The sequence below is a fragment of the Cuculus canorus genome, chromosome 5, assembly GCF_017976375.1.
Source record: "Cuculus canorus isolate bCucCan1 chromosome 5, bCucCan1.pri, whole genome shotgun sequence".
Classification (NCBI taxonomy): Eukaryota; Metazoa; Chordata; class Aves; order Cuculiformes; family Cuculidae; genus Cuculus; species Cuculus canorus.
The window spans coordinates 49,712,795-49,737,953 of NC_071405.1; the positions used below are offsets into that span (position 1 = coordinate 49,712,795).

The following is a 25,159-nucleotide window of genomic DNA, read 5'->3' on the forward strand; positions in this document are numbered from 1 at the left end:
AATTATTTACTTGTGGTGATTTACATATTATGCTGTAACATTAGACACAAGGGCCGAGCCTAATGCTCTTTTTTTGTGCTTTGGACTGTGTGAGCAATATAGAATCTTGATAAACAATGTCAATAAACACACCGGGACACTAAAGGACTAAGTAAGCCAAAAGCCTTCTCATGCTGGAAGGCTACACTATTTCAATTTGCTACTATTCTTAAGTAATTTGATAATTATCAACAAAAGAAACAACATAAAGTGTCAAGTATTAGTGTTCACTCAACATGCTTATCTTTCAGCAAATGAACCAAATACATTTTGAGAATTTGCTAAATTCTGAAACACAAAAATGCTGTCAAAGCTCTGTCCTTCAATTCAATCAAACTTCCAGCTGACCTTCAAAGCAGTGCAGGAAGTGTGGTTCAAGCCACTTTAGCTCCAAGATCTTACTAAACGTCATTGTACTCTACTCATCTAAGACATCAGCAAAAGCTGGGCAAACCTTGGGCTGTATTCCTAGAGCCCAAATTACAACCTACTCCATTCTGGAAAAAGAGTGTCATTGGACACTACTGTGAGATAATAGTGGTGACAGATGCTAGCAAAATGCAAAGTACTTTTGTTCAAAGTGTTGCAAGAAAGATAATGCTTGGGACAGCAGTTGAGCTTGAAAATTTTCCTGGTCCTGTTGAAGGGAATTTTCCATTAATTTCTGATGCTTTACCTCTTTGCAAAGCAAATACAGTTCCTATCACCATGCAAGCATATTTGGGAAAAGAAGTGACGGGAAAACTATGCACTGAAAACGTATTACCCTTACAGGAGATCAGCTGCAACTACTCCCTCTTACAAGTGGGGAAGGGGCTGAAGGTAGTAATGATTTTAAAACACCCTATGGACGTTTCAGTGACTATCAATGATGTGTGCTTTTTATTGTCTTCTACTGTAGCGCAAATTGCCTAAAATAAAACTAGATCATGTCTCTGGGAAGATCTAGCTCTGAGAGCAGGTGGAGGCAAAGCAACATATGTCTACAATTTATATTTTAACCAAGTAACTCTTTAATGTAGTCACAAGTTATTTCCTCTGGCTTCTCAGTCCCCTCCTCTGAACAGAGGCCACAGCTGGACACCACCTCTCCCCAGTGATGCTGGATGCAATATGGGAGCTGCATTTCTCATTCTGTTTTACAGTAGTCATGTTGTTAAGTTTCCTTCACTGAACAGCGAACCCTGTCCTTAACCTCACAACTCTTTGGCCCTTTTGTGGAAAGGATTGTTCATTCTGACCAGATAGATTGTTCTCCCCACTTTTTTTTCCCTTCCTCTCTACAGTCTCTTTGCTTACAGCTTCTTCATGTTAGTAGGAAAAATAATCAGTGCAACCACTGAATAGCCATTGGGGAATCTAATGGCTATTTCTGATCACACACATAGCTTAAGAACATTAATTGCCATAATTAGGTTTTTTTGCTTCTTCTTTTAGGATGCAGTTTATAAGCAGCACTCTTTAAGACACGTTTGTGGAGTTTCTGATGCTCCCGTATTTACAGCTTCAGGAGCTGAAAATCATGGGGCTATCTGGCTCTGTTCTCTGGCCGTATTTCACTTAAGTGATGCTTTTGCAACTCATGCTGCTGGAGCTGCTTGATATGATAGCATTGAGCATTTCCAAATACTTTTCATTTATATTAATTACATTGTCATCTACCACAAAACTCCCTGCAGTTTGTCTGCTTGGACCAGTTTAGCACCTCCGGCCCTTTGTGTACTGGGGCTCAGGGGCATACAAGCATTGCTAAACAGGCAACACAAGAGGTTTGGAGGGATAAGGGCAGGGCCTTGGGCAGGCACTGGAATGCGATGACAAACAGCGCCTATTAACAGAGTTCAAAAGGGTTCGGGTTGAGAGTCCCTGCCCCTCCAGTACCACACGTACACAGCATTCCTCCTGTCCAGGACAGCCAGCACCCTTAACTGTGCTTGCTTTCAGCCCTAGCACAACAAATGTCTGCCTCATTAAATAAACACCTGGCAGCCTTTGTTCAGGCTGAACGTGAGAAACATTCTTTCCAGGCTAAAGTGGCAGACAATAAAAATTACCCACCTGGGAAAGATGCGTGAGCTTTCACTCTTCCTCCCTTCCCCATTGAAATCCCATTGGAGCAAGGGAGGGAACAGCACCCTTCTTTAACACTGCTGGCACCGCTTTGCTCTTAAGACATATTTGTGGTTAAGTAGTGTGTATACACATATTTTTTTTCTGTAAAAGCGGACATTATTTTGTCACAGCAAAATCAGACTGTGAGGGGTTATTCCTTTAGAAGCTATAGCATTGCTATCTAATTACAGGGTGTGCCAAAATCACCGGGGCAGATACAGATGATGCTGTTTACAATCAGTCACCAAGATGTTATAAAAAGCTCATTAAAATGAACAGGAGGCAGAAGTAGAGAAATCTCTTGGCAAATATTTGGCCCTTCAGGCTTTCCAGTGCCAGGCAAACAGCATCATATCATGAATTTATCCTTCTTATCATTGTCTCAAAATGAAGGAAGAATCACAGCACTGCCAGGAACCCATATGTAGAATAGGCCAACATCACAATGAATTCTGTGCTTAAATGGAAATAAAGACTCTAAATCTATAGGAATATGTACAGGCAAATCATGAACTTAGCAACTATTAAGAATTCACTATCAACTAAAACCCCATGCCTATTTTATTCACAGTATCCTACAGCTTTTTGTAATAAAAAAAAAAATCCACAGAGCAAAACAAGAAGTCAATTTTCTTTTTCTTTAAATCCCCTCTAGCCAGTGGAGCAATATTGGAGATTAAAACCTTGGGTATAAAATTCATTGGCATACTCTGCTTTTCCAGTTGTTTGGTCAAAGCTCTTTTTATCACTGTCTTCAAAAAGATGTTGTAACTCCTGGCTACACCACATAGAAAGGGAAATGCACGGTAAAGATGATTTTTGAATTCTCTCTTTGCAGAATTACAGCATCACTGAGGATGGAAAATACCTCTGGAGATCATTTTGGCCAAATCCATTCCTGCTCAAAGAGGGGTAAACTAGTGCAGATTGTTCAGTGCTGTATTAGATTTTCAGTGGCTCCAAGGATGGAGTCTTGATAACCTCTCTTGGCAACTTGTTCCAGTGTTTGGCCACACTCACAGTAAAAAAGGTTTCTTTAATTTGTTTTCTTTGTGTGTTCCATTGGAATGTCCTGTATTGTGATTTGTGCTCTTGCCTCTTGTCCTGTTGCTGGACACGACTGAGAAGAGTTTGCCTCTATCTTCTTTTCTCATCTCCCAGCTTAGTTATTTATACACATTGACAAGTTCTCACCCCAACGCTTCTCTTGACTAGGCTGAACAGTCCCAGCTCTCTCAGTCTTTCTGCCTACCGGAGATGCTCCAGTTCCTTAATGATCTTCATGGCCATTTGCTGCACTCTCTCCAGTAAATCCACATCTTTCTTTCACTGGGGAGCCCAGAACTAGACACAGCACTCCAGCTGTGCCCTCACCAGTGCTGAGTAGAGAGGAAAGATCATACCCTTTGATCTCCTTGCAATGTTTTCCTAATGCAGCCCAAGGCACTGTTGGCCTTCTTTACTGCATGAGCACGTTACTAGCTGTTCAACTTGGTGTCCATCAGGACACCCAAGACCTTTTCTGGAAAGCTGCTTTCTAGATGGTCAGTCCTCAGCCCTGCAATGGTGCATGGGGTTGTTCCTTCCTCCCCAGGTGCAGGACTTTGCACTTTTCCTTGTTGAACTTCAGGATGTGCTGCCCCACGTCCCTCTGAGGGGCAGCACAACCAGTTGGTGTATGAGCCAATACTCCCAGCTTTGTATTGTCCGCAAACTTTCAGAGGGCACACGCTGCCCCATTGTCCAGGTCATTTATGAAGATGTTTAACTGTGTCAGTCCTACTACCAGCCCCAGTCACCTCTAGTGACTGACTTCCACCTGAACTTCATTCCCCTTTTCATAGCCCTCTGCACCTGGCACTTCAGGCAGATTTCAGAACCATTTCTAGTGTTTTCCCTTTGCCAACAGGATAGCAGCCTTCACTTGACAGTCTGCTAGACTTGTTTGAATATGTCATCAACAGGGGATGGATACTAGATAAAGCCGATTAAACAGAGAATCACACTGACCCTGCAAAACTGAAGTTCTTTGAGCTTTTCAGTGCTTTAAAATATAGGGTTCTGGCTTTACATCTTTGGATGTCTTTCCATGCAAGTCCCTTAAAGTTGTGTCTAATACTTAAAATAAAGTGGTAGGAAAAGCAGTGTGCTCATGGGGTCATAACATCACTGTCAATGCCAGACTTTCAGTCCATCTAGACACAAAAAGAAGACAGTAAACAGTAACATTTAAGCCATATCAAATCTTGAAAGTGCACACAAAAAAAACAAGCCCGGGAGAGTCTGTCTGGTCAGTGAATTCCTTCTGTCTGAAGTGATGAAATACATGGAAGTTCTTAGGGGTTGTCTTTGAGTAGTGCTGGTATGAGGCTTTATGTGCAAAAGTTAACTGTTGAACCAAAATCATCAATCAACTGCTAAGGTATGAAATGATCCCATTTTTTCTATCTAGTCTTAGATGTTGTCTGGAATATAATTAGAGTATTTTAAACTTTCTAGCTCAGAAAAACCTGAACAGAAAAGATGACAGTAAGCAGAAAGATTTGGTCCAAGTTTTTGGACATAACATCAACAAAAAAAAATTTGTCCACATTTAGGGTCTTCCTGGGTGACAATGCAGAAAGAAGACACAGGTATTCTGCTAAAGGATCCTGAAATGTTCACATTTTCAGCAGTTTTCATTAACCCTAAATATAAGGTAGCAAATACTCTGGGAAACATAAGTGAAGGAAAGCATTTGACTTCTTGTTTGGCACTGTTTTCTTCAAAGGCTACACGAGATAATAGTGTTGACTATCTTCTGTTCTTTCCCTTGGTTCTGTACCTTTTTCTAGGTATCCATTTACTGCGCGTTGGCTTCACTTTCTCTTTCATACTGATACTTTGGGTCTGCACTGAAAGTTAGTTTTGAGATTTTAATTTCTCACAGTCTTGTAAAGTATTATGAAAAACAGCAACTGGTTAAACATTTGCTGCATATTTGTGATTATGGAGCCAGCACTCACCAACTGACTTGGGTACAGTTCTGATACCAAGCAGTGGCTTACATTTCCACGATACTTTTGGTCCCCTCTATTCTTCTACAGAAACAGGAACCTCACAGAAATGGCAGTGAGCAGTATAATAAAATTAATTTAAATCATCCAAGCAGTCGAATCCTTTGTTTGGGAGAACTACTTGATTAGGTGACAGACTGTCCTTTAAAAACATTTTCCAGACAGTTTCCTGGGCTAGGATCAGGCAGGAAAGCCAGAGAAGGTAGTGTAAGACAAATGCTGTGCTGAGCAGCTTTGTGGAGGGGAAGGTGAAAGGTGAAATACAGCTTATTCCTCCAGTCTTAGAGGCCTGGTGGAAATCAGGTTGGCAATAGTCAGGATGAGCCTACATGTGGAGCTGGTGCCACATGGCGATCTGTCTCCTGGGGTTCCTCAGCATTTCTTCCCAGTGGTTTCTCTCCGTGCCTGTGACATGCAAGCCTAGGCTGCACTTGCCAAGCATGTGGCTCTGCCCAGCACCATCCTGGCTCAGCATTTCCAGCTCTACAGTGGAGGCATGCAGGAGCTCATGAGGCACCTCAAACATGATCATCTCATTCCACACAGGGTTGATCTTGTGTTTTGCACGCTTGGTCTGCTTCTTCTTCAGCTTCAAGGACTGATGCCTCAGTGTCACCTTGACAGAAACATCTATATAGGAAGTAGAGAGAGACATTATGTATTGCAACAAAATGAATGCAAGAGAATTTTAACATTTGGTAACAATAGACTGAGAGAGAGAATGTAAGAAATATCGATCTTGGTGGGTTTGGTATTTACTTTTCAGAAATTATTCACATCTCTTTGCCTTTCTAAGCGAAACATCTATTTTTTTCCTGCAAACACTACACTTCCCACTTTCTTACTATATTTACATATGTTTACAGCAGAAAGAGTAGTTTGTGTTTTCTTGCTATTCTACTCACCATTGCCAAGTAGATCTTTCAGCTGCTTGGAATGGAGATTTTTAGCCTTAATAATCACCACCAGCAGGCGGTTAGCTGCTGGCAGGTAGCTGATAGAGAGCAGAACCTCCCCATGCCCTGTAGGTGGCTCCTGGAAATGGAGACACAAGAAGGGTTAATTTTTTATGCAATCTTGACCATAACATTAGGAAATCTAAAAAGTACAAGGTGATGGATAGAAGGTCGTGAACCAACCAAGTTGTGTCCCTGTCTTTGTACAGATCTTTACGGTTACACTGGACAAGAATAAACCTGGCAAAGATGTCTGAGAGTGCTCCTCCACTTGTAAGGCCCCAGTCGTGTTTCTTTTATTTCTGGAAAGTAACTACTTCCTACTTTTACTGCTTTCTTTTATTTCTGGAAGGTAACTACTTCCTACTTTTAGTGGAAAATTATTTATCCAGAAGAAGAGGAGTTGGGGCTGAACTGCATGCAAGTAGTCTGATACTCCTTTTTTGACCAACTATCTAGCTGCCCTTTATGCCCCCAGCTCCCAATACTGCTTTTCATAACCCGGTCTTAACTTCAGCTTCCTTTTTTTTGAGAGAAGGCTCTCACTAGACATGGATCCCCATCCACAGTGTGTGGCAGGACTGTACAGCTCCCTGTGAAAGAGTAGGTGGTACTTGGTTCTGTGCCACACAGCCAAACCCTGGAGCTGAAGTTGAACCTTCTCTGACACCCTTATTTGATATGGGAAAAATCCAGCCAACCTGAAACCCTCCATGAGCTCGGCTGCCTTTACTCTTCCTTCCTGGCCTGACTTCCCTGCCACCTCTGGGGGATTTCCTCCAGGGCAAATGCTCTGAATCATTAGGCATTCACATCAGGGGGGCCACACTGTTTTTTTTTTTAATTTTATTTTCTTACTCCTTTTTTCCCATCAGTGATTGGCCACTTAGCCTCCTGAACTTTCTCTCCTTCCTTCCTGTTTGCCCTGGACATACATCCTGGAAGGGGAGCAGAGAGACATGACCAGATGGCCCATAGTTCTGGCCTGGGTGCCCAGTGTCACTTACTCCTCGGGAACCAGCAGGAGAGAAAGCCAACGACAGCGTGTGCAGAACTGCCAGCGCATGCAGAGCTGCCAGCCTGCGATGAGGGGCAAAATGGAGAGTAGTTATTCTCTCAATGAGTAGGAGCTTGTGACAGAAATCTGGTTTAGTGTGAGGTTAATGACCCAGAAGAGTCCCAGAAAGCCAATGTCAATTCAATAGACTCCCTTTGGACTCCTTAGCATGATTTACACGTGTTAGGAGAGGCAGCCCTTCTCCAGGCCATTTCTGTGCTCTTGCTTCTAAGTAAGCCATAAATATTTCAAATTAAGTTTTCACCCAGTTTCTCGCAACAGGCAAGGACAGGCCCCTCTATCCTCTACATAAGCTGATTGACTCTCCAGAAAACACGGCTGTCATCACTGTCTGGTTTGAATGACTTATTTGTCATGCACAAGTCGTGTGGGAGGCCGTTAACAAGGAAGTCTGAAATTCAATCCCAAATTAGCCCAAGTAAATCTTTTTTTCATGCACTCAGGTAGTAATGAAGGACTCATATGCATTCATTTACATAAATCCTGTCCTAAACCTAAGTGGATCTTAAAAAAACCCACATAAAAACAGAGACAGATTTAAATGCCTGTATGTTAACTACAAAAGAAGAGGTGTTTGTACGTGAAAGGATAAATACAAATACCACCTCAATACAAAACCACTGTTTAGGCAAATAATAAGCTGCTTTTGTTTGTTTATCTGCTCTGTATCTCACTAGGTCCGACTGTACAGCTCTTGGCTAGGATTTGGTCCCTGTAGCTCCAGGCACAGATATCTCAGTGGAGATTGGGGAGGCAGGGAGTGGCAGAGCTGTGTAGACGTGCACACACGCATGCATGCATGAACACAAAAAGGCACACATTGTAGACATATCACATCTTGTGCTTATGGCTTTCTAGCTCCTAATTTTAGGATCAATTTTTTGACCAGTCAGTATCTATATGAAAACAAAACCAACAATACTTGGTCTCTGCTGGTGTTTCGCATGAAAATACCAAGCCAGAGGTACTTTTCCTTCTCCTTCCTCCTATGTTTTGGCTTTTTTTTTCTTTTTTCCTTTTAAGTCCATAACCTGCACTTTGTGCTGCAACCTCACAAATTCATACAACCACCAGAGCTTCAGTCTTCCTTTCTGTGCAATAAGGATAAAAAGCATCAGGGGATCATGAATGAATTATGTGTCCAGGGCACTGTGAAATCACAAAAGGGAAGGTGCTATGCGAGGAGCTACTATTATCACTGTCATTAGGAAAGCACCGGGAGGGAAGGAAGACAAGATAAGGATATCAGCCTGCAATATCTTTGCTTTGCATTGCTCACAGCAGTCCATGAATTCCTGAATACTAATTACATTACCGTTAGCTGTGAGCTCTCTGAGCTCCTTCCCTTGTGTGTGGGAGAATTACTGGGAAGACGGGAATGAAATTTCTGCACCTCATGGCTTTTCAAAAGAATGGCAGACTTTAAACAAAGCCCAGTGACTTTGTTCCTGGATGGATGCTGTCAAAAATAGTTCCTCTATTTTGATCAGCTCTTTCTGACTCCCTCCTGCTCTAGTTCTCGATGAATGATTCAGGATCTGCATATAAGCTATCTGTGCAATGGTTGGCTCTCTCAGGTCCCAGATGACGCAAATTCAGCTTTCACTGCACATCCTCAGCTCAAACTAGGGCACTGTTCAGCAGTACTTGTTAGTGTTAACCTTGTGCTGTCAGCCTGGAGAAGAAATGAATGCTCTTCTGTTTCTATGCCTAGTTGTGAAGCTGGACCAAGGCAAGTACCCAGTATGTCAGGGCTCCACCAGATGTACTTATGTATGTCAGTGACAACTGACCATTGCTGTGAACAGGCTGTTCCTTGGGCATTGTTTACAAAGTACTGTAGATGGGGCAGGGGAGGGCCTTCACCTGTCTCAGTTTAGGAATTTAAATCATTATATTGAATAATTTCTTTTGGACATCTCTTTCTACACCAGTAGCAGACTGGGAACAAATTTCAATTTACAGCTGTTTTGAAAATATTTAGCCTTGTGCTTCACGGTTCAGACCAATCATTTGTTCCTGCTGCCTGGGTCTCTGCCAGAGGTTTTTCAGTGTGGCCAACCCTATCAGCATTCAAGTGGTGATCAGAAAAATTAACAATACTGGAAAGCAGAAATGCTAATTCTGTACGCTGTGTCTGTGGCCAACTCAGTGGAGAGCCCTAACCTGTGGTGGTGACAGGCAATAATTTATTCCACAATGTTAGAGTTGTTTTACATTGCTCATCCTGTACCATGCTAGAGCACAATAGGTACCTGTTTGTAACAATGTAGTAATAGCAACAATAGCAGCACCTTGCTGCCATGTTGTTGAGTGTATTGCTCCTGATAATAGAATAATCTAGTTTGTGGTAGGAAAAGGCTCCTGAGAAAATGTGCAAGAAGTTAGTGTATATGAAACATCCCCTGTGCCTTACTTCAAGCACTGTTTGAATCTTTCCATCCTTTTTCCCTGTCTGTGCAGCTGGGAGGGTGGGGATAACAGAGGAAAGGGAGAGTTTTGACATTTAAGAAAACAAACACAATGCAATAAGTGATATTTTGACATCTCTCAGAATGAATAGCACTGCTGGATTAATCCCAGTAAGGATAGGTGGTCTTCAGTCAAACATTTAATTCCCAACAATGCATTTCACTCCTTGTTTAAGGTTTCCTGTTGTGCCACTGTATGCCCTACCCACATGCAGCTCCGCAGAGTCCCTCTGTCCTGCTCTGTAGGCACTCTCTGGTGTGTCAGCCCTTGTGGCCATGGTCCTGCATCACTAATTCACAGAAATTCACGTAACTTTTTCTAGACACAGGCCTTGAATTACAATGTCAGATTTTCGTGTAGTTGTGGGAGAAGGAGGGGGAGTTTTCATGCATCTCAACTGTCACACACTGTAGATGGAAGGGCTTGGTTGATGGGCCTTTGATTGCTTCCTGCAATGGTTAGCTACAGACCAACAGAAAGCAATGCTGAGATGCTGAGTGACGTCTGCAGTCACACATCACTCTCTAAATCTGCCTCCAAACCAAATAAAAACAGTCACTGACATGCAGCCATCTTAGAAGAGGGCTTCTCTTGTCCAAACATCTAATCATTAGAGTTTACGGAATACCAACACAGACTGAGTCCATACCTTCTCCGGGATCTTCAGCCTTTCCCACTGTGCCATCCCAAATGACTTCGCCACATTAGCAAGGCCCAGTTTGAGTTCCCCCACAATGCTGTGTCTGGAGAACTTGTCGCAGTTTCTCAGGGTTAGAGTCAGTGTCCCCTCTGCCATCTCCTCCTCCATTAACGGGAACCTCAGGACCTCCTCCCAGAGGGTGTGAAGCACCTTCTTCTTCAGCTCTGTCTGGGCCTCAACAATACCGGACTTGCTCACCAGTGTGCCCAGTATGTAGCAATGACAGCCAGTGTCTTGGTCCCCACTCATTCTGCCATGAATAACTGGAAAAAAAATTATTATAAGGACCTCTCACAGAAGACGGCCCTGAATATCTATGGCTAAACTGCTGTTTCATGAGGGCCATCAAATAAAACAGCTGCATAGACATAGACCCATGCTCCTGCTTGCCCAGGGCAGACTAAGCTGTAAGCCCATGCTGTGGTGTTTTCCTCATGCTGTGCAATGTCCTTGTCCTTCTGCCACTGCAGAAGTATTATGTTAGTGTTTGGGAGTGCAACAGCTGAGTTCAAAGAAACATGCTCTGTTGAAAGATTCAAAGCAGCAATGAGATGAGCATGGCATAGGAGCGGACAGCTCTTATTTGCTTTTCCATTGGCACACAAAGAACACTTCTTACAAAGGCTTTGAAAGCAGGATGGTTAGTCAGACCAAGACCGGAGAGACCTCCCCCTGGGCACATATTCACCCCTTCAGACTAGTGTGGGATATGTCTAAAGGTTATGGCATTCTGCTTGTTGAACCTGCAGTAAATGACCATCCCACAGCCCAAAAGCTCTGTGTCAAGAGCCATTCATTCCTAATTTTATATCCCTTTTATGTTGAATAGCCTAGAGTGAGAATGGCATTTCGCACTCCACATCAACAGAATTGCGCTGCCTTCTCTGCAGCAAGAGGAGCTTGCCTTCCGCCAAATGTCAGGAAACGCTATGGCTTTGTGGACAAAACTGAAGCCCTTGCTGCAGCCAGTTCAAGGACAGGTCCCGAGCTTCCAGGTCCCATAGTTTATAAGGGTCTCCTAATTTCTCAGGGGAGTGGAGCTGGGGAGAAGACCTGGATCCTGCCTGGATGGCAGTGGGGCACCCAGGAAGAACATGAGCAGGAGAGTCAGTGTGGCGGTCTGCAGGCATGGGTGTCCGCTCGGGACAATAAAAAAAGAAGTGGTTGCTTTGTATCATGTCTGGGACTGGAGGGGCCCAACGTGGTTTCTGCTTTTCAGCTTTGCAAACAATCACTTGGAATCCATGCCCTGCACATTCACTTTAAGCAGCGATGTTGAGAAGTACTCTGCAAGCCTAGAACCAGGGAAATATCCAGTGTTCCTGGGGATACTTTGTATTTAAGTTCTGACAGGAACTCTCTATAAAATCAACAGACGCCTTGCACCCTCTAGGTAGAAGGTCACCAGTGGAAGTTCTCTGTTCCTTACCTTCCAGAAGGGCCACACGCAGCTCGGCTTTTTGTTGATCATACACAAGAGAGTAGTGCAGCTCAGGGGCCTGGTTACAGCTGGCTGCCCTTTCGGGGTTCAGGTGCTCTGTGACACACACGTCCTTTACTACACCTGAAACTGAAATAACCCCTTTAGCAAGGAGGTCTTCACCTTCTAAGGAGAAAAAAAATCTATTTTGTTTTGACTCGACTTTTCTAGATGGCTTACTTGTATGCACCTTGTATGGCTTACTTACTGCACCTTGTATGTAGGAATATAATTTATGCTGCTTCTTCCTCCACCAGCATATCTCCTCGTTGCCCTGTTTTCTCATGCTTTCAGCTCTTTCTACAGCACTTGGTCAGGGCTTCTGCTTTCTACCACCTTGTGCTCTACGATGGCTCATACATTTGCTCTTTCACCATGTGCCTAGGCGAGGCTACCTAAAACATGCTCATTACTAGTTATTATGTTTTATATTATTTTTAACTCACATTGATGAATTAAATGGTGTGTTCTTTCAAATGAGATCTTGAGTGTGCTTTTAAGCTGCTGTGCAATTCAGCACTGTTCAAACTTCTCTAAACAATTTTTAATTTTAACAATACAGACTGGCTCGTAGAAGACCTCTATTTCCATAGCACTTTGACCAACTTGAAGACAATGAGCTTGGGGAGCTGAGAGGAAATTTCTCCATGTGTGCTTTTGAATTTGAGTACATATTAAATACTGAAATAAAGCAATTTGCAAGACTAGAAGGGAAGCCACAGCTTTTTGTCATCAAAGGCTGTTATTTGCAAGGTCAGTCCTGATTCACAGAAACCAATAGTGGGACCAGAATATTTCCTCCTAAAAATCTCAGCCACCATCCAGACCTGTTCAATATGGCACTGAAAGGAGAATGCAGTAATTCTTGCTTTATTTCAGCAACACTTGAGGTGTGAAATCAGGCACAACAGGAAGCAAATTTGCTTGTGCCATCAGCAGCACAGAGAGGGTCTTACACCAACACAAGCCTTAGCCTACATGCAGCCATCATCCTTCAGCCTTTCCCCCCTATAATCTTCTCTGGCATCTAAGGATATAGCTCAGACAGTTTCCTCCTTCAGTGCAGCTGCTTCCCAGAATACTTTCTTTTCCATACTCCCAAGTCTCAGGAGGGAGGGGTGAATGCAACATCCTCACGGAAGGACAAAAATACAATCTCAAGCAATTTTAAAAAACTTAAGAGAGTATTCTTAAAAAACGCTCATGACAGAAGATATTGTGTCTCTGGCAAATCTTCAGGAAGGTTTTATTAATGTTGTAACTAAGAGTCAATTATCATGCTAAAAGACAGCTGAGAAGGTAAAAATCAGTATGGAAGCAACCCAGACATGCTGCCAGCTGTATATAATTAGCACTGCATTTTCTCTCAGACTTCAGGAATCTTACGTTTCAGGCTTCGACATGTTACCCTTTGGGCTGGCTAGAAAACAAGAATTCTGTTTGGCAAAAATGCCAGAGGTGTCAGCCTTTGGTTTCACATTACAATAAGCCAAGACCATCTCACCAAACTGGTGGGGAAAAAAACAGCAGAGAAAATGAAGTAGAAGCTGGAACTCCTGCTGCCAATTTCCCTGACAAGGACAGTTACTGGACAGCTAGAATTTGTCCTGGAGGAGATACTTTGCCTAATTTTGGCCAGATATTTCACCCATGCTCTGGCAACTGCTGTCAGTAAAACTACACTAAATGCATGTTTTCTACAAAATGTCTGCTTCCAGTGAGGCAGATTCTTCAACACAAAAGGTGTTTTGGTAAAAAAAAATTACAGCCAGGCAACTTTGTTATCTAAGTGTCCTGAGGAGCTCCATGACTACTTTCTATTAAACTCATACATTGAAGACAGAACTCTTGATGCTTGTGATAAGAGAGTGAAAAGCACTCCATGTCTTCACTTTCACATTTATTTCTCTGACTACAATCACATTATGCTCGGAAGAATTACAAATCTACACCAAGAAAAGCAGATGTTAACCCGAAGACCAAATTCTCCTACCGTTTTGAGGGAGAACAAACAGCTCTTCATTGACTTCTATCTTCATCCTGTTCTCATCCAAACCAATACATTTTCCAGTGGCTGGTTCTTCTGTCGTCTTCAGGGAGTACTGTGTGTAGTTAACAATTTCAGGTGAAGTTACTACTGGTTTGGGGCCATAAATGTTGGGAAACTTCAGGAGTGCTCGAGGCTGGACTGGCTCTGCAGTTTTCTTAACGTTGAACTGAAAATTAAAACCTTGTTTATTGCTTTCCATCAGTTAGACTAATTCTTCCAACTCTCTCAATGTTAAATGAGCTGAGACAAAGGGATAAGAGACAGTGTCTGTGGTCATTCTTACCATCACTGTTCTTGGGTAGTAGAACCCACTTTATGTCCAGATATGAGCCAATACTCTTCTACTTGGTATATGTCTTTCAAATTCACTCCTCTACAGATATTTCTTTGCAACAAGAAAAAGATATGTTCTTATCGTTTGGTTTTTCCTCTGTTCCTGTTAATTCTTCCACAAGTCTAGGTTTCCTCTCAGTATAGAAGTCAATCTTGGAGTTCATCTTGCTATGATGGAGGTATGGTAATTTTTACCCTGATATTTGAAGTCAAATACAAGATCAAGAGTCTATAGCCATCCAGATTTCAGAGCATTTTGCATGAATATGTAGTAAGTATTAGAAAGGCAAAGGCATGGCTTATTTGGAGCAAGTGTGATCATGGTATGATAAGACCAGGGAGAACTGGTTGAATGAATGAGCCCTACAAGAGCATAGTGACAGTAGTTGATTCAGTGGTCATCTCAGCCTCTGGGACTATCTCCTGGCTCTGTGGGCCAGAGCTCCACCTGATCCCCAGACACACGTTTCTCCTTTATCATATATGGATTGAAATTTAGATTTACGTCTGAGCTTGTTCTTAACATTTAGATTCCCTGCTGAATCAAGAACATGAATGAAGAACTTGAAAGATACTGTAATGCTCAGGCAGCCCAAGCAAAGTCTGTCACAAAGGCAGTACTGTTCTCTCAAAACAATAAAACATATTTTAGTGGAATATAAGTCTTCTTTTCCTTATACACCAAGAAAGAATCGTGTCTACTCTCAACTGAAATAATTCCTGGTTGTTTTATATTTGGATTCATCAATGGGAAAGAACAAAAGCTGGCTAGCAAATGACCCTGACCCTCGCAACAGATTTTATTAATGTTTCCAAAACACAAAAGACAAAAGCATTTGGTTTGATTGTCATTTTTGTTGATTATTGTGCAGTGGGATTCTCTCTAACCCCACTGCCTGCCAACCTATTCTGTGTTAAATTTAGACCAAGAATGAGCCAGAAAAGACTCATAATTGTAATTAAAGTTTGTCATTAGTCTCGTAATTTCCTATTAATAATGAATGTAGATGATGCCCTGAAGCACTTTTCTATGTTGGGATTTTGTAGTCCCAGTTCACGTGTCCTGAGGGAGCATACCTGTTCCTCAAGAAATAAAGCTGAAGAAAGAAAGCCGTCTTGGACTTTAGCTCTTTAGTCATATTCTGCTTATGGAGATCAAACCACTATTGTTATACACACTTGGCAGTGGTTAAAACCTAATCAGGTCAGTGGCTCCATCTTCTCAAGGAATCCAGTGCATCAGCATTTAGGAAGTCCACTAGCTAACATAGTATTTTGTTTTGTCTAATTTTAAGGGCTCTAAAAGAGAAGTACATTGAGAAAGAGAGACTTCACTGTGTGCAGTCCCCATCTAGCATTCAGATGAGTTTAGATATTATGTAGGTCATATGGTGTGGGTCTGTGAGATCCCTCTTTGAGACATGTGAGCCTCATCAGTCCTGAATTATGTAGGAAATTTGAAGTTACTCATCCAAATCTTAAATGGAGTTTTTCAATCTTCTAAAATTGAAGCAGACAAACCAAACAAAATGTGTTAGAAATCACTAGACAAAAACATTGAAAAAACAGGTACCTTTTGTTTTGCAAAGGTATTACTTCTAACACACATACAGTGCTTGACATAGAGGACAGTCTCTGCTGTTCTGTCTCTCTTGAAGCTGCTGTATAGGACTACTGTCCTACCAGTCACTGGCCATCATGCCAGAGCAGTACGGCTGCATTGCTGTGTGCTGCTGGCATGTGAAGCTCTTTGGGATCCTTTGGGATGAAAAACACAGTACTAGTGTGTTGCTAGTACAGTCTTTTCTTCCATTTGCTAAAAGCCAGACATTTAGTCGAGAAATACATCAGCACACAAGACTAAGAGCCCCACTGGCTCTAAATATCCCTCTTGTCTGAGTGCTCTGCAGAATTAGAGATAAGAGACATATGCAAGCACAGTGGGACCAGCCCACCCCCTCTTCCAACTGCATCTGCCTCTGTTTATTATTTTTTCTGCCAGCTCTGTTCCCAAGTGGTGTCTGCGAATCTAGTTACGTAGCAGTGCCCTATGGAAGTTCCCTTTGTGAATCAGTAGCAGTATCTTAAATAAATAGATGAGTAGAAGAGTTCTGGTAGTTCTGTATAAAATACGTGAAAGCAGAGAAAATAAAAGTAGCAAGGAGGCTGCAACTGACCCTTCTGGGTCCTTGCCCAGTGTCACTCAAACAATACACCAGATTGTTGCCATTGCTATATGTGTTTAGGAATGTTCATTCTGCACACTTTGCTGAGACATTTTTTAGTTGTTCTGTAGATGTATCTTTGTGTTTGAAATTCTCATGTATGCAAGGCATGTCCATGGGGAGCCTCTGTCTGTAGCAAATACAAGCATCACTGTCATGGGAGGCAAAGCAAGTGAATAAAATGCAGCCTTGCTTCATCTTTCTTTTGTCATCTCTGTTTATCAGAATCAGTGGCCCTGACAGGCTTCAATAATTAAGTATGCCAAGCACTGACAACGACGTACAGTGTACTGGTGTACAGTGTACTGGTGTAGTCAGAAAAAGTCCCGACAGGGCAATTTATAAAGAGAGACACAGATGATTATAAAATTTCACAAGCTCAGAACTCAATTTAAGATTCATTGCTTCAAGGTACATGGACTGATTCTGAAACAGTGACAGCATAGGAGAAATCACGTTCTTGGCAGGAAAACTATTTTAATTGGAAAGAATTGTAAAACATACGGAATATGCAAACTAAGAACATTTTGCACTTTCTGTGACAGAATGTTCATTTGGCTGCTATAATTTGGCTAGATTTCTTAAAAAAACCTCAAACCGGTAATATTAGAAGTAGTACTTCTAATTAGAAAGTCTACAATGCTAAAAGAATACCATTGCTCAGGTAATAGAGATATACTGAGGGCATGTTGAATAATTTGATCCCCTTTTGGCCAAATACTGGATTAAATTATGGTAAAATTGACGAATGTAGAAATATTGTGAGGAGCATAACCTAACAGCTGCTGGGTACTGGAGGCTTAATTGGACTTCATGGTGACTTAGTGCTTATTTCAGTCATGCAAGCAAGATGACACCCATGAGTCCAAGCTCCAAGATATGATATCTCTTTCCCAAGATGTTTCCCAAAAAAGGCTGTAGAAAAGGAAAACCTCCAGTCCAAGTATGGAGCTAAGGTAAAGAATATGAGAGGTTTCTGAGGTAGAAGACTGCAACAACAAAAAGTCTCTGGTAGAAAGAGACTGATGACAAAATTACCTGTGGATAGTGTCGTTCCAGACAACAGCTAGGAAAAAAATGCTAATCAAAGTGTTATAACTATCAAAGTTACATATTTCTCATTCATTTTAGCACGATACCTGGAAAATCTCAGCATTATTGTACATCCTTACATACATGAATGGGTAAATCCCCTGTATGGGTTAGAAAAGACAACAAAGGAGCCTGTAAAGGACACAACAAAACTATCAAACAGGATAGGAAGTGAAAATCATCCTATGAAAGTGCAATCAACTTCTAGGAAATATTCACCATGCTCATGGATGAACACTCAAACACTTGTGAAGTCCTGAGCTCAGTGCAGATGCTTGTCAATGGTCAGTGGAGCCATCCTTCCACCTTCTAGCAACCAGAAGCTCTGATAATGTGATTCAGTGTATATGTACCAGATCTTACAATACAATTAGTAGATTTGGTCATTTTTCCTCAGAACAATCTACAACAGGAATATGAGGATGCAAAGGCTCTTTTCTACTAATAGCCCAAGAATGGTACCCCGAGAGAGACTGAATATATAATTATAACATTACAGAGAAGTTTAACTGGGACTCCTGCTACATTCTTTAATAATGCAAAAATAATAGGCAGCTCAGATAATTAAATGGCAGACAAAGACTATTATATAATGGATCACTGGCCTTTGGAGTTGGCTGCTATGTCATAACATTTTGTTGAATGGGTGGATGACAGTGAAAAGGATGTAGGCACAAACATCAAAAGCAACAGCCAACAGGTCGTACTTTCAGAGGCTGAACAGTGTTATTGTTCAAGATAAAGACATAGTCAACGAAAGGAATCAGTAATTTTTTTTCCCTTTAAAGAAGAACTTCCCATTAATAAGTACATTAGAAGGTTCCTGTAATTCTCCTCTCTATCTTTTGCGCTGAGCTCATGAGTAAATCATGGGGGTTGGATTCTAACAAGAAAGAAAGACTGCATAAGGGTGCCTGACATTATCCGTACACATTGCTCTTGTAGTAAATGAAAAAGCAATTCACAGTGTGATGAGATTTTTCAGTCACCACACTCTAGATTCTCACTTCCATTTTTTATCATTTCAATGCCTTGTTTTAACATTACACTTAATTAGTCCCCTCAGTTAGAGGGGCAGAGGGAGGAGGAGGGATTGTTTCCACAAGAAACCAGCTGTTGACAGTGAACTATCCTGCAGGAACCATAAGATACCGTAAACAGAGTTACAGAAATAGCTGTTAGAGGAAATCCCATTGGAAATCATCTCTTTACAATGCTGCATGCCACCTGGTAAAGTCCAGTCTTCTTGCCTCAGGAAATTATTTCCCTTGCGATCTAGCTTGTCAGCTAGGCAGCATTTTCAGTCCTCTTCCCTTATTTTTGCCATTAGCATCTTTCTCTTTGACAATGTGGCAGCTGTCTCCTGCTCTGGTAATTCTGTGGGTCACCCAGCTCCTGTCACTGTTTTTCCCACACTCCTCCTCCCATTAACATATTGTTACATCCTGAACACAGTAAGCAGATAAATAGGCAGCATAAATCACATGCTGAGTAGCCTAATAGAGAAATTGCATCCCCACCCTTTATATTTAAAGAAAAAAAATCACACAGTAAATTAGAGACTGTTTCTTACTTGCTGGACCGGCTGAAGCACACTGGGCTTAACATTTCCTGTGTCCTCCTCTTGGTCCTTTTCTGGCAGTCCTTTCCCAGGTTGCTTGCATTTGCAGAAGCAGGTAAGACCGCAGAGGGCAAGGATGCTTGTTGCAGTTCCTAATGTAGCCCCCAGGGCTATAACTGGGGCAGATAAAACCATTGTCCTGTTCTGCACAGGAACAAAACCCACAAAAACACTGTGACTTCTTCTCCCTGGGAGAACAGCTCTCGCACATCCGCTCCGATTTCTAGCCTGGCTTCATCTCCTTGGAAGTCTGAAAACAATTCTCTTGTGCAGCAAAGAAAAGGGACCAATCTAGAGACAGAGATAAATCATCCCACCTTTGCTAGGCAACAAGGCTACCTTTCTATTCTGATGATGGAGTTTCTGCTCCAGGTCAGGTAGAAGAAATAGTGATTGTGGTGCCTGCAATCTCCATATAGCTGCAAACAGGCAATTTTCATTGAAGCCTGTTCTCCAGCTCCACTGGGAAAAGTCTGATGTGTGATAAAGAGGAAAGACGTCAGCAGAAGGGGCTGGGCCTTGCCAGCTAACTCACAGAAAGTGCATCCAAATGTTTGATCAGCTCTCTAGCAATACTTCTGAGGGCTAGATTGCTAATTTGTTTGAGAGGTTGATTTTTCTCTCTCTTAAGGCAAATATAGTGATTGCCAGAAGGTGCTGGCCTGAGAAGCCCTGCTATGATAGCATTGCATGATAGCACAATAGCACTGTAGTCAGAGTAAAGCCTGCAAGTAAGTCAGGCAAAACTTTCTCACTCTTCAGAGGCTGGAGAACAAACATATGCGATAATTAAGAACTGTCCCACACCTCACCAGCTTCTCCTCGAAGTGCAGGGTCTGAACCTTTAGGAGGTGCTTTCTGCAGCATCAATGTAGATCAGCACTTCTATTTAAAAACACTTCTATTTAAAAATCCTGTCAAACAAGACACACTGACACATACGCTGCTTCCTCTGCAGAGGATGAGAGAGCAAACAACATATGCTATGTATCAGTCATACTGCTTACTACACCAGAGTTAGGCTGTGGGATGGTAAGCACAGTAGAAGAACCTACATGAAAAGACTTGAAGGACTACATGTCCGTTTTAGTTTTCTCCTGAGGTGACAGAGTGATTAACCTCTCTGAATCATTTATTTTTGCCTTATTTCTCAGACTGCCCAGCTTGGAGAAGAGGAGAATAAATGCCACCTTTCAATGTGCTTCTTGTGACATGTACAATTGTTTTCTGAGTATTTCACAAGGAGTGCCTAGTTACTAGAAGATTATAACTCTGGGTCATTATGTATAATCTGGGCCACAGTGGAACTAGTAAGCAAGAAGCAAAGTATTCCTTATCAGGCTCTGGAAAACATACCCAGTTCTACTGGGAGTTTCTTTTTATTTCTGTTTTGGAATAAAGTTGATGCCTCTGGATCAGGAAAAACATGAATGATGCATACAGAAATGTTTAGTTATTCATTTTTTTGATCTTTTTTTTTGACTTTTTTAGATGCTTCATATCTTACTCATGACAACTCAGTCAGCCTTTGTTCCATTATTGATACATTTGCCTCCTTGGCACAAAGCTTCTCTTGCACATCCAGCTCTAATTGTTAAAGATGTCTCTTTAACAATGCAGTATCTTTATGGATACAGTGCATATTCCATCACCTTGCCTTCTTCTCATCCTCCCAGGCTTGTCAGACACATATCTTGTCCCCCTTTTCCCCCACCCCCAACCTTCCTGACACCTCATCAAGAAGAGAATTGTGGTAGACTCCTTAAGCAGAGACAATTCCCCGAGCACGTGGAAACAGGCCCTTTAATCTCAGCCCACAGAAGGAAAACCTTGAACTTTTACTTCTGTCTATACAAGAATGTAGAAGTGGCCACATTAGGCTGGACCCCTGGCACATCTCTCACTGTGCTCGGTAGTGGGAAGAACATCATATAAAGGGGATTGAGAAAGTTTCGCTAAAGGCTTCCTTTCCTCTCTGCTCTTCAGAGTTTGGGAGCTTCTGAAGCCTTGAGCAGTGTCCTTTTGCTTACCTCTGCTGATCTGAACTTTCTCTGACACAGGCAGACTGTTGCAACCATTTGCTGATTTACCTGACAACTACTTCGTTCAGCCTGTATTGGAACAGGCAACACCATAATCATAGAGGCATGAGGACATATCGTCAATTTGAAGAATGTACCATATCATCACAGGCTTCCACCTGAAATGAAGAAAGAAGAGTTTGAAAGAGGACAAAAAGGATGGATGTACTATTTAGATATCTTCTGTTTCATCAATAGGATGGTTTCTTTCTCAAGGTGGTAATGAAATTTAACACAGCTAGATCAGGTTCCCTGAGATATGGAAACTTTATGAAAACCATTTTACCTTGTTAAGGGTAAAATACATTAAGAGAGATTAGGAGCAGAGAAGACATTTGGTCCATTCTTGGGATGCAATCTTCATGAGTTTTCTACAAGCTGTTCTGACAGTTACATAAGAAATGCTTACTACAGGCTGTGGAAGGAAGGTCACATCAAAATCTCCTTGCAAGACAATAATTTAATAGTATACCTCTCCAAGATGTTTTCTAGCTGCTCATATATGAAGATTAAGTTCTCTTTGCCAAAAATTGCATATGCTGTAAAATGTAAGATGTACAGAATCATTGCCAGCTATCATATTTTAATGATAGTGGCCATGCAGCAGTGTTTTGCTCATAGTGCTAGGAAAACAAAATAGCTTTTACTAAACATTGAATATCAGCAGTATGTGAGCTTTTATAAGTGATGGGCTGAAGACTGTAGAATTTTATGCATGCCAGGATGCATGTAACTGGGACAGACACATAATTTAACTGTAGCTTTGGCACAGAGTCACTGCATCTATCAATCATGGTTGCTTATTTTTAACACATCCTTTTCTAAAAACATTGGACCATAAATGTATTTAAGAGTTAGCTTTACACTTGCTTTTTTTAATACCCAATAATAAAATTGTTTCTTTTTCATTAAACCAGTAGTAGGCTAAAATGGAGACAAGCTAATGACCTTTCTCAGAGGTAATTCACACTGATATTGTCCAGAATCAAATAGCATTTTTATTTGTCACACCTACCATTAGAAAGAGACTTGCCAAGGCAGAAAGATGACAGACTGTTTTTTCAAGCTAAAGTTTATAAGCAGGCTCAGGCCTGACAACATATTGTACAGTCACCCTATCCATGTATTTTCTCCAGATTCTAATACAAGGTGTGTGTAAGAATGACAAAAGCATATACATGGCTTTCAGCTCTTGATACTGCAGACATGAATAATTCTGTGATGACAAAATACAGGACACTGGACAACCTTTGGTGCTTATAGATTTTCTGCCCATGCGTTGAGCTTTTCCACTGATATTTTGGGCCTTTCGGTCCATTCCCTACATGAAAGAAGCTTTATCTGAGTGAAAAAGTGGTAGTATAGATCACACAGAGAATTACTTCAAGCCTTACCAGAAAAAAAGCCCTTTAATGCAATTGCCAACCACTTGAATAAGCAGGTCAGAGATTTGCAACTTTCATTCTGGCATTAGAAGAGACAAATTAAAGTTCCAGAATCCCTCACTATCACAAGGAAAAACTGACATACATCTGAATTAAACATGGTTGCAGACTACTTTCCCTGACCCAGCACACTCCATCAGGGCCTGGTATTTGTCAGACATACTATGATTCTCACTGAGGAATTTCACCAGGCAGAAGTGCAAGTGAACAGATGGAAATGGGAAAGTGAGTTTTTTTGCAGGGAAATCCCTGTACCAGTCAGATTTAGCCTGAAGGTGAGATGCTGAGATTCTGTGCTACAGAAATGGGACAGTTTGAACAGGATGATGATTTAAAAAAGCTTATTAGGTCATGGCAAGGTGTTTACATCACCAACTTTTGGCACTGAAATAGTCAGTTAATGACAGAAGACCACATAAGGCTGTGATGCATTTCTCTAAGAAGAAAATTAAGCATGGCGAAAGCAAAAGTGCAGGTAAAAGGCTTATGCTTACAATGACTACATCTACCTCCTTATGCTTTTGTATGTTTCGCCTCAGGAAGTTAATGGTTTAAGAAGGACATTTTTGCCTTCCTCCAAATGGTTTAGTATTCTTTCACCAGATGGTGAAGTATTACAGACCACTGAAATAGGCTTTTGCAGTGCTGTTGAGACAAAGCAGTTGCCTCTACCTTTTTATATGCAAAAGAAGAGGAAGATTTGTGAGAAGAATGTGGGCTTGGCCTCTTCATCACTGTCACTAAACAGACCTGTAGATATAAATCAAGTGAATGAAGTAATTGAGAGAAGAACAAAGAATAATTTTCTAAAAGGGAGATACACAATGATCAGCTTTAAAAAAATGAGCTTCAAGCTGTGGTCCTTCAGCTGATGTTAATGGATATAGAGGTCCTGAAACCTCCAGACTTACAAGAGTACCTGTGTTTGTAGCGTTCTGCCACTCTGCTACCCTCAGGATGATGATAAGGATTTAGCATGCAAAAGAGTACAGCTAGTTGCATGGGTGCAGTGTAGGGCTCATGGTGTACAATTCTGTACTAGGACACCACACTGTCCTGAGACTAAAATCTGTGCTATTCAGGAGATCCATGGAAAAAGTCAGCCTGTTTACCTATTTCAGGAGTCTGCCCTGTCCCTCCTGTTACCAACAACCACTGTAAACCTGGCAGCTCTTGCGTCCCTTGCGGCAACATTGAATGAATAATACCAGAGTGTGGGAGGCTTGGTGCTAGAAAGTAGGGAGAAGGAGACAAAACCACAACTGGTCAGGAAGAGTAGCATGATCAGCAGGAGGGTAAGAGGAACAACACCGTGTAGGAATAAAAAGGGTCTAAAACATGAGAATTGGGCACTGGTGTGAGTGCTGAGGGACAGCTCTTCACCCTGTTCTGCTGGGCAGAGCACAAACTCGCTGTGCAAATTAGAGGGAGTTCAAGAAAGAGCCCCATAAATTAAAAAAGGTCTGGAAGGCAGTGGTTAGGAGTGTGACTCAAGGAGGTTGGTCTGTTTATTAATGAAAAGGCTAAGGGAGGGACTCAGTCAAAATACCCAGCTGGGGAATAAATCTTTGACAATAGAGGTCCTCCTCTGTCAAGCAAACAACACATTACCAGAAGCTAATGGCCAAAAGCCAATGCCGGGCAAACTCAGTATAGAAACATGTTGCAGATTTCCAATAATAGGCATAATTTCAGTGGGAGCAATTTCCAAGGCGTTGTGGTGGGTTCTTCATCATGAGCAGTTTTGAAATCAAGACTAATGTTGTGCCGCTTATTTTTATGGGATTTGTTTTCATTCAGTTTTAAGTCAAACAGATCTTTACCCACCGATGACATCACCAATGTGCTATTCTCTGTTGTTCCATGTTTACATGTGCCTGATTGGGGTCTTGTAACAGTACTAATGGGTGAGGCAATTTTTCAAAAAAATCATAGTTCCTCTGGGAGCACCAAAGGGCCACTTGCAAAGGGAAAGGCAGCTGTGCTTTAGAAAGTCTCATTGCAGCACAAAGCCCAGCAGAGAAACAATGGTTGTGCTTCATCAGGTTAACTGCTTTAGTGTGAGGTCTTAGCACCTTAGCAATGGAGATTGAGAAAGAATCAAAACAGACCTGTATGAAAGAAAACAAATAAGTCTGAAAGGAAAGTGTTGTTCAGTGAAGTGTCAAGTCCTAGGTTAAGCAAGTTCCTAGTTAGCAGGTGAAGTTAAGCAAATGAGCAAATGTTTCCCTAAATAAGGGAGGGTATCTCTCTGAGAGCAGATGAACAACCCAGATACTCTGCTTTTCCGTCAAACTCTGCTCACTTGCTATTGAAAACCCAGGCATATTTTGTGCCTGACTATCTATCTCAATTTCAGCTGAGAATCATCTCTTGCTGGCTGGAGAAGCAGAGCTTGGTTTTACACAGGTACTTCTAC

The 25,159-nt window shown here is 41.7% G+C and overlaps 1 protein-coding gene across 3 annotated transcripts; it reads right to left on the bottom strand.

Annotated features, from left to right (window-relative positions):
• SYT13 (synaptotagmin 13) lies at positions 1–19,704 on the bottom strand. 3 transcript variants are annotated; one of them, XM_009569986.2, is made up of 6 exons: positions 19,167–19,704; positions 13,887–14,109; positions 11,843–11,977; positions 10,363–10,676; positions 6,113–6,242; positions 1–5,837 (listed from the first exon to the last, which is right to left on the bottom strand). In XM_009569986.2, the coding sequence occupies exons 1-6, from the start codon at positions 19,347–19,349 to the stop codon at positions 5,533–5,535; spliced, it is 1,290 nt and encodes a 429-aa protein (XP_009568281.2). In that variant the 5' UTR covers positions 19,350–19,704; the 3' UTR covers positions 1–5,532. The 3 variants fall into 3 exon arrangements, with proteins under 3 accessions (XP_009568281.2, XP_053924812.1, XP_053924811.1); XM_054068837.1 differs by having other exon boundaries at positions 11,843–11,983; XM_054068836.1 differs by having other exon boundaries at positions 11,843–12,016.
• Positions 19,705–25,159: the final 5,455 nt, after the last annotated feature.

Coding starts and splice junctions, on each gene's coding strand:
- SYT13 (XM_054068836.1), bottom strand. CDS start 19,349: ATGGTTTTATCTGCCCCAGTTATAGCCCTGGGGGCTACATTAGGAACT. Junction 10,677..11,842: donor GCGTGTGGCCCTTCTGGAAG/GTAAGGAACAGA, acceptor TTTTTTTTCCAG/TTATTCATGGCAGAATGAGT. Junction 5,838..6,112: donor GAAAGATCTACTTGGCAATG/GTGAGTAGAATA, acceptor CTTCCTATATAG/ATGTTTCTGTCAAGGTGACA.